Genomic DNA, 9,693 nt, shown 5'->3' on the forward strand with positions numbered 1-9,693 from the left:
TAAGCCTTGCTTTATACCTACTAATGGCAATAATAGGCTGAAAATTAAATCATGTTTTCTGCTTTAGATTAGATTAGAGGCCCTTCAAAAGATGCTGCAGAACCGATTAACAGTAATAATAATGATGATGGCACTACCTCCTCTGTGCGGTCAGTCCGTGAAATTGAAGCGAATGCTGAAATGCAGGGACCTGTGAGAGAAGTTTCCTGGTGATAACTCACAGCAACCTGTGCAGTATACCGAGGCCTGACCATGATCCATTGATCACCTGGATTAGGAAATCTATATTCAGAGTGGCCGTCAACCTCTATGTTGTGTCAGGAGTGCACGTAACCAAGTGTCAAAATCAAAAGCAGTTGCAGAAAGAGACGGAGAAGGAGGAGGAGGAGGAAAAGAAGCAGTGACACAATGCAAGAAAACCCTCACAGGGCTAGCAGCAAAACCTAGTGGACAAGTTGAGGCTGTGAGATGAAGCCAACAACAAGGGTCTGTGAAGTTAAGGACTGGCTCACAGGAACAGCAGTTGGATTTCTTTAGGGCTACACCATTTTTTCAGCATAAAAAATGATTTAAAATGAGTGAGCGCTGTGATCTGCTAAAACCTTGACTCTAGAAGAACCCAATTAATATAAATACTGTTCAGATTGTTGTTAAATGCCTGTACCTGAGTAAGACACCTTACACAGCTTCTAGTGCAGACCAGGAGACAGAGAAGTGCACCCATACTTCTTCTGTAGACCCTCATCAGAGGCTCTTTCTACAAACCTTAGTTGCCCTAATTATAAAGTTCAGTGTGGTTGAGATCAGTATTTCATGTCGTGATGCAATGTATTCTTTGAGCAGATGTGATTTTGTTTATTTAAACAAGAAGGGTGAAGTACTGTGTAGTTTCATAAGAGCTGTGGATTTGGAGAGGCGAATGTACCTGAAGTAGGCTCACTGAGACAGGTCAGGAAGTAAATTAAATACCAGGGAAGATTCCCAAATTATCCTGACCTGATATGAAGAAAAACCCTGAGCTCAGGCTCCCAAAGGCAGCCATTGAAATGGGCTTCTGAGCCTGAGAATGGATGAAAGAAACAAGAAGCACTGCAGAAGTGATTTTGAGGGGATACCATGACAGAAACTCATGTTGAGAAATAGGAATGTTCCCAAATTTGCAGAAACAAGACTCATCCGACCAGAAACAGCACAAAGGGACCTCGAGATGGCCATGCGGCTGTAAGCAAATTGAGGAGTTATAACTGGTACAGAAAACATCAGTCAGTACAGTTAATGACATTACTGTCATGGTTTTATACCACAAGGTTCCTTACACACAAGAAATGCCTCAGAAGAGGACACTATGTTCTGACAGTCTAGGCACAGCAGGACACTGAGGGCAGAACCTCGTAAGAGCCTCAAAAATGCCTGCCATTGGTTATCAATCTGTCTTGGAAGAATATGAGATAGACTTCAGAATATACACAGGTATTAACATGTCAGCAGTTTCAGGACCACCTTAAAAAAGCATGAAAGCACCATTTATAAATATATAAAGCATCTGTGTCCTACTGAAATCAAGTAGGACCCTAAGTACCTTCCTGGATCTGGGCCCAGCCCTTTCCGAGCCAACTATAAATAATGCTGAAAGGTATTGGCCATTCTGCTAAATGTGAAAATAAGTGTTTTGGCCAGACTAAAACTAGCAAAAAGGCTGTAGGAAAGATGTCTGTATTCTAGATGTCTGCTCAACTGCTCAGAAACTGGGCTTATGAGGTTTAAAAGTCAAGGACACGGGGTATAAAATCAGATAGAGCTACCTAGAGTTATTCCAGTGTCTGGGAGAGCTACAGGCTGCACCCCTGACTTTGCGGGAGCTCCTGGGAAGGGGTGAGTACAAGCAGAGATGTGCCAGAGAGAGCAGAGATCCTGGATGGGGTGCAGACCTGGTCATGGACCGCCTGCACCATACCGTGCACAATGAGAAGCTCTGGGGAGGGCGTTGGGATCCCCCATGCCTTGGGGGCATTACCGTTGGGCAATTCAATAAACCCTTTCTGCCCCAGATGGCATCATCTATCAGTGCACAATCAGCACCACAAGCCCGTGGGTCTGGTTTTAGATTGCTGCCTTTGTATTCCTGTCTTGTCTAACTCAGGCTTCTGTCAATGAATGATGAATCAAACGTGCTCTGAAGGCAGCAAAGTACTTTTGTATCTCCTGGGGATTCTTACCTCACTCTGCTAACATCCTGGTTGGGTTTCACTACCCGGAAGGAGCTGATAACGTTTTGTTTATTCTTCCCAATCTGTCTTTTATTAGCCTGGTCAGGAAAAATCAACACAAAACCTGTCAGAAGAGGGAGTAGCACCATTGAGTGTGCTGAATTTTGGTTTATACACCTGAGTCAGAGTCTCTCAAGGGTGACGGACACGAGGTCCTTCAGAATCCCTCAACTGGCAGTTAAGATGCAATTTTTTGAGATCAGACTTACACATTCCCTTTGTTGTTTGGGGGTTGCGCCTGGGAGTCTCCTTAGGAGACCCACGCAGGAAAGGCTGTACTCTGTGTACAGACTGTGATGAGTCTTAGAGCACAAATAGATAGATGAATCATATAAAAGCTCTACAGGAAAGGATCTGGGGGCCAAGATCGTGAGTTGGCGATGTGGCCCAGCAGCACCCTGGGCTGTGTTAGTAAGAGCCCGCACATCGAGGGATGTGATCCTTCCCCTCGGTCTGGCCTTTCCAAGATCCATCCGGAGCAGCATGCCCAAGTGTAGGCTGCAAGGTGGATGTTGATACAGGACTGGGAGCTGAAGCACAGCGTGCCTAAGAGTGCTTGGAAAGGGCATATTCCTGCCTACACTTACCCGAGCAGAAAACAGAGCCAGAACCTTCTGGAAGGTGCATGTTGACAGCAGGAGAGGCAACAGCCCTAAGCTGAGGCGTGGGAAATCCTGGTTACATAGTAGGGAAAGAACATTTTGGCCAAGTGGATTATTAAGTACAAAAATGAGCGTGGAACAGGCTCGATGCTGCCCCAGGTCAAACACTGGCAGAGGTTAACTACTGGGACTGGTTTGAGACCGGGACAAGCTCACTCCAGGTGCAAGCCGCTCTGAGGCTGGACGCAGCCATAGACTTGAGCAGACCGGTTTGTCTCGGGGGGCATGGGTGCAAATAAAACCTTCGGATGTTCCGTTTCAGCCGAAATGCTCACGTTGTGATCTTAGTAACTCCATCGCTTTAAGGGGAGGGGGCTGCGGGCAGGGGGCGGTGCACCCGCGGGGTTTGTGGCGCGGCCTCTAGGCGGCGCTACAATCGCGGCGTTGCCGGGCGCGGGGCGCAGCGCGGGCGGCCATGGCGGCGAGGAGGCTGCCGGCGCTGCTGCTGCTCCTCGCTTTGCTGCTGGGCTGCACGGCGGGACCCGGCGCTTGGGCAGCGCGGAGCCGCGGCGCCGACAAGCAAAACAGCTTCCGCCGCGCCGCCAGCGGCCTCTACCAGGGCGTCAGCGGCCTCTTCGGCGAGGACAACGTGCGGGCCCTGCAGAAGGTGAGGCTCCGGCCCGCTTCCTCCCCGTAAACCTTTCGCTTTCTTTCCCTTCGCGCTCTCTCCTCACGCCGCTGGTCCCCGGGGCTGTGAGGCAGAGCCCCGCCGTTGGCCGGTAGTCGGCATGGACCGGCTTCGCCTCCTGTGCGAGCCCGGGCTGAGGCGGCCCAACGGCTGGAACGAATGAAAACGGGAGGCGAGGCATGATGCGGAGAAAAGAAATGCAAGAGATATTAATGTAATAAATCTCTAAATAAAGGCTAATTCAGGTGGGAGAGACGGCCAGGGCAGAGCGCTGTCGCTGAGGAGCCCTGCAATTGAAATATGGTGTGTCTGCATCAGCAGAGCATCCTGTGCGTGTAGGGCCACAGAGGAACTTGCAGGGAATCAGGCATGCGGGCAGACAGACCTCTGCCTTCCTCTGGCCCTGCTTGCCTCAGCAAGAAATATTAAATACTGTTAAATTGACCTGTAAATGCACTTGAGACATTTGTGTGAAATACCCGGGACATTTCTCAGATGCTTGATAATTCTCTGGTTTGCTTTACCAATGTCTGTTGCTAGTAATAGTGTTTTCTTTAAACTTCAGAACAATGGTAAAGCTAATAAAGTGCCTTTTAAAATCCTGTTATTATATATATTTACATGGCAAAATACCCAGGATAAGGACAATTGTAATAAGTACATTTATGATTCTCAAAGTTAAAAAGCATTCTTTTTCCTTGGGGACTTCAAAATAGCCTGTAATTCTTGTTTAGTGAGTTACAGTTCTCCTAATAGTAAGTCTCGAAGTGGAAGCATGTTTAAGGAACTGAGAATTTTCATTTTTTTAATTTTCAATTTTATTTCTCAGTTTTTCTCAAGGCTGACAGAGAGGTTTGTCAATGGGGTGGATGTATTAATGGACACATTCTGGAGAATATGGACTGATTTGTTAGATGTTCTTGGAATTGATGGTAAGTGTAATGCCTGTTAACTCTTGAGCTCTATCAGCCTGAACCAGTGTTGACAAGAACATTTTATCATGCTGCATTAAGCATCCCTCAGTGCTATCTATCTGCTTCGGTTGCCTTTGATTTTGCTATTAGTACCTTCAAACAAGAGGTCTAAAACTAGTCATTCTGTTTCTGTACATGTCTATAAAGGGCATTACAAGTCATGGGTGGTTTCTTTGTATCATCACTACATAGATGCATGCAGCCAGGAGCAATGTGTGAAGATAAAGGAGGACTAGAAGAAGGAAAGATACAATTGAGAGCCTTAGAATATAACTTTAACAAAGAGGACCTTTAGCCTCAGTATGAGCTTTGACCTTAGGCCCTGCAGTAGTTTGTCTTTAAAGAACCTTTACTTTAAAGGAATTAATTCAACTGCATCACTGGAGCTGAGCCAGGGATTTGAAGAAGGTCCATCCAGAAAAGGATGAAGTAGCTTTATCCCTTCCTTTAGAAAAGTCAGAGCTGTGACCCCACTGCATGACCCTTGGACGCTGGGTTGCATTTTTACCATTTCTGTTTGGCATGTTCTCATTAATACTCTGTGACTTTCCCTTTGTTTTTCAGCCTCCAACCTGACTCATTATTTCAGCCCAGCAGCAATTGCCAACAGCCCAACCCGCGCTCTTCTACTGATTGGTGCCATTTTACTCGCCTATTGGTTTTTATCTCTCTTCCTTGGATTCTTCTTCTATCTCCTGCACATGCTGTTTGGTCGTTTCTTCTGGATTGCGAGGGTTGCCCTTTTCACTCTCTCGTGTGTGTACATCCTCCAGAAGTATGAAGGTGACCCGGAACACGCCGTCCTGCCTCTCTGCTTTGTTGTAGCAGTCTACTTCATGACGGGGCCAGTTGGATTTTACTGGAGAAGAAACAGCAACAGCAGCCTCGAGGAGAAGATGGACCACCTCGACAGTCAGATCAGACTTCTGAACATTCGTCTTTCTCGTCTGATTGAGAACCTGGACAGAGGCAGTAACCAATGAACCAGCCCCTATAGACCACTGTACACCAGCTCTAGAAAATTCCTAAGCACTGTCTCATTTGAAGTTACAAAGCAACAAAGCATCACATGGTAAAAAGTGTGCAAAAGTTATAACTTTTCATCATGTGTGAGACTAATTTATCTAGATTATACACTCAGCCATTATACTTGTAGGAAAAAAACCACGTTTAAGAACTTCAGCTGTATATTCAGAGTTTTATCCAGTACTCGAATTTTCTCAGTAGATAAACGCTTACTTTTACAAGCATTTAAAAACATCTTTTGTAAAGTTTTTATAAAAGCAAATTGAGTAGTCTTTCAAATATTGAAATTGAGCTAAAACATATGCAAATTTGACACTTTAAAAGTTAAAAAGAACAAAAAAAAATAAGCTACCAAACACTTCCATTGAGAAGTAACTGCTGTGGGTCCACATTTCTTTTTCTTCCAGACTTGTGAGTGTGTTTGTTTTATTCTTGGCTTATTTCATTGCCTTGAAGTTGCCTTTCATAGAGTATCAGATGAGGAATTTTCTGGTATCCAGGCCAAAAAATTCACACCGTGGCTTTTAATAGGAGGTGGGGAATGAGGGAGAAGGAAGATTTCATAGATTCGAAGCTCTTTAGTGTCAGTCCCACAGGAGGAGTTGAGAAGCGCACGTGTGGCATTATTTCATTGCATTTCATCTGGAGAACTTTAATTTGGTGTCTGAAAGGAAAGCTCTTGACACAAAGGGAGGAGATGTAGCGTGGCAAATTGTGAAGCATTTTTCCAAGCATAGAGTAAACCATGATTTTTAGCCTCAGGACCCACGTACTTTCTCAAAAAAGGCAGCAGTGAAACCACTTGCAAATGTATTGTTGCTTAAAGCTTTCTCAGGACCAATAAGCGGCAATAAATTATCTTCAGGAAGATCTGGATTTTTTTCTAAAGTTGTAATAGTTTTATAGGAGCTTTTTGCTTGAAGTCTGTGTCCTCACTCTTCTGGGGAATGTGAGTCACCGTATGAGAAGGGTGTATTAAACGGTTGTGTTTCGAAGGGGTGCAGGAGCTTTGAAGCAATTTTACTTTGAAGGATTCTGTGTATTTGTAACCTTAGAGTTAAGTGGCTTGGCAGACTGCCACTGCCTGTGTAAGGTGTGCTGAAATGCATTGAAACAAAGGTAACCTCAGGGAAGAGAGGCCAGAACGTGGTGTAACGCGTGTGGCGTCTGAGGGTATAGATGAGGGGAGGGAGGGATAGCAGCTAAACCGTGGTGATGAGCACAGTATCAGCATCATGGGGGGTCAAATGGACCACAGCTGAAGAACTATGTATTCCATAATGTCTAAATGACCAAGTAAAGGAAAAAACGCAACAAAATCTGGCCTGTGGTAGGGCCTGGCTGACAAGCAAGGGGAGCAAATACCAGGAGGTGCTGCTTCGCCCGTGAGCGCCGGCTCCAGCTCTGCTCTTGGGCTTCAGCTTCTTGCTTCGCTGGGTAGAGCTTTTGTTGGATGTGACGCTTCACTGAATGTAGCTGTGGGGGGAGTTTATTTTTCTCTTTCTGCCGAAGTTTAATGCTGTTAAAACGTGTTACTTGCCTAATCTCATTTGGGCTCTGTGTGACATTTATGTGAGGGATTATTTTCAAATCCATGTTAATGGCCTTTACTCCAAACTGTGATCACTTCAGTTCAACACGGTTGAAGTTCATATGCAGTCGGCACTGTTGTAATACATTTTAATTTCTTATTTCCTCTATAAATCCCCCCTGCTCCCCCTTTTTTTTTTTTTTTTTCAAGACATGCACATTTAGAGTTGTGAAGTAACTGCTTTTCATAATGTAAAACCTTTCTGTGAACAGATAAGTACTGCAGCCACAAACAGTCTGCTTGGCAAAGCTGAAAATGGCAATTACAGTATAATCCTTTTTATAGCTCATTTTCCATAGTGTTACAGAGTCTTCCCTATAAGCTCACTCCTCCCTGCTCTAAGCATGGAGGACTTGGCTGAAACACCAACCTGGAAGTTCGGAATCCACTGGCAGAGCTTTGTCAGGTCTTCAGGTGTTTTGAGGCCTGAGGACCAAAGCTCATTCATGTGAGAGGCTCCACCGGCTTCCTCAGGACTCTGAACGTGAGTCAGTTTGGTGTAGATTGTATTTTACATAATCTATATTTAATGTTAAAGTTCCAAATACTGACTTGTTTCTATATCAAGAGTTGTCTATGGTAAAGATTTCTTTTAGAATACCGTCTAACAGTTAATTTGGATTATAGTTTCTCCCTATCTCGCTCTAATCACCTTAGTTTTGTAAAACCAGCCCTCTTATATTAATACTGTTCATTTTGATCACCCTGCTGCTTGAATAAAAAGGTATTTTTATATTTACCTGCATCCCATGTATAGCAAAATGTTATGTGAAAAGCAGAATATATAAAATTGGGTGTTTTGAATCAGTATTTTTCCCAGCACTCAGTTTTCTTGTTAGTCAAATTCAGAAGTAATGAATTTTTTTGTTAAAGCACAATCTAATCTTCGATATATGTACTTTAAAAAAGCTCTGTATTTTTAAACATGCACTGTAGTGAAAGCGCTTTCAGGACATGAATGTGGCATTGTATTTAATCTCTTTCAACTTTTGTAAATACCTTTTACAAGTATTTTCCATCCCAAGCTGTCTAGTTTATCCATCGAGGTTCTGCTCTGGTTTTAGAGCTCGGCCTGGTGACAGCAGGCTGCTAGTGACATGAGATGTGCCTGGTCACCTGTGGGTAAACAGAGATGCAGAATTGGACCAACCCACCAGAGTCAGTGATAGAAATGGGGATAACCCCCCCGATTTTGGAGCTCCAGGCCTTTGCCCTGGGCACTGGCAGCCTAACCAGGGGCAGGTAGCAGCATCACTGCGCTCCCTGGTGCAGGCTGTGGTGGGGAGGCTCAGGTGGCCATGGGGAGAACCCTGTTTGGCCACAGTGCCCAGGGCAGCTCTGCCAAAATGGTTCCGATATTGACCTCCTGTTTGCAGTGTCTGCTTGAACAAACATCACTGGTGTACCTGTTTCAGATGGGCTCCAGGCTGTCTGGTATCAGACATTCCGGTAGGATCTTTCATGTGTTAAACAGTGTACTTTTAAGACCTAATATTTGAAATTGCTGTAATATTTTCAACACATTCATTTTCACCAGACTTAATGCCCATCGCAGTTTCTTTGGAAGTACGCACCTCGCCTCGCGATAGCTGATGTGCCGTGCGCGGAATGTAACGCTTCTCAAAGTGGTTTTGGGTGTCAGAGTGCAATGTGTAAACCTGGTGTAACTCAGTGCTGTACTTCAGTAGCGCGTCCTGCAAATTGTGATTTGCTTTTTAAGACTTGTTGCATCGTTAGTGTGGAAAATAGACCAGTATCAATCCTAGCTCTTTGATGGTGTAGAAGTTTATAAGTGTGATTTGCCTCACGTACTGATCTGTATTTGGCAGCTAATGATGTAAATGACCGTTAAGTTCTCTTTGTCTGGGTTGGAAAATAAAAGATTTTATTGTATCCGCATGTATTTTAAACTTTGGGTAACTCCATCGGACTGTGATAACAGCACATTTCAAAACTGATCTTTTCCTTTCTCCCACAAGCGGTATTTGCTGTGGTCGCAGTCGTTATCCGCACTGATGTTTGTGATTCCGTTTGGGATGTCAAGATTAATCACGTTTGAGTTTGTATGGTTGTGGTTATGTACAAACTAATTTGGTCTGAAGAGATGGTGCATGTAGACTTTTGACATATGATCCATAGGGAAACACTGGCTTCCACTGATAATACTACGTAGTTAGAAGTCTGCGGGACTGATTTTTTTACGGAGCTATACCTACCTTTACTGCTGACTTCTCTGGGTGCCCAGTCCATGTGCTGTGTAGTTGCCTATCTGTAGGCCAGTTTCAGTGACCGGCCGTGCTGTTGTGACAAAGCTGACAATAAAGCTGTACCGGGACGTTGCACTGAGCTCTGACTGCCCTTCACAGCTTCGCTTGGCTCCGTTCTGCCGGCTCATGCGGGGGACGCTCCGGAGCGCGACCTGATGCACGCTCGGTTGGGAGGCAGCGGGGATGGGCTCGGCGGGCGGGCGGGAGGACCCGGAGCACGCCCGTCAGGGCCGAGCTACCGCATTGCGCCTGCGCACGGCGCCGCGGCCCTTTCTCGC

General features: G+C 45.2%; 1 protein-coding gene across 1 annotated transcript; it reads left to right on the top strand.

Annotated features, from left to right (window-relative positions):
* Nucleotides 1-3,294: 3,294 nt before the first annotated feature.
* On the top strand, nt 3,295-9,041 carry BRI3BP (BRI3 binding protein). Its single transcript, XM_065693163.1, has 3 exons — nt 3,295-3,536; nt 4,387-4,489; nt 5,096-9,041. The coding sequence occupies exons 1-3, from the start codon at nt 3,345-3,347 to the stop codon at nt 5,512-5,514; spliced, it is 714 nt and encodes a 237-aa protein (XP_065549235.1). The 5' UTR covers nt 3,295-3,344; the 3' UTR covers nt 5,515-9,041.
* The last annotated feature ends 652 nt before the right edge of the window (nt 9,042-9,693 follow it).

This window comes from Lathamus discolor, chromosome 12 (assembly GCF_037157495.1).
Source record: "Lathamus discolor isolate bLatDis1 chromosome 12, bLatDis1.hap1, whole genome shotgun sequence".
NCBI classification, from domain to species: Eukaryota; Metazoa; Chordata; class Aves; order Psittaciformes; family Psittacidae; genus Lathamus; species Lathamus discolor.

What these genes read in the sequence shown, in the direction of transcription:
- BRI3BP (XM_065693163.1), top strand. Translation starts at nt 3,345, where the DNA reads ATGGCGGCGAGGAGGCTGCCGGCGCTGCTGCTGCTCCTCGCTTTGCTG. An exon ending in ACGTGCGGGCCCTGCAGAAG is followed by an intron (nt 3,537 to 4,386) that starts GTGAGGCTCCGG and finishes TTTATTTCTCAG; the next exon opens with TTTTTCTCAAGGCTGACAGA. An exon ending in AGATGTTCTTGGAATTGATG is followed by an intron (nt 4,490 to 5,095) that starts GTAAGTGTAATG and finishes TTTGTTTTTCAG; the next exon opens with CCTCCAACCTGACTCATTAT.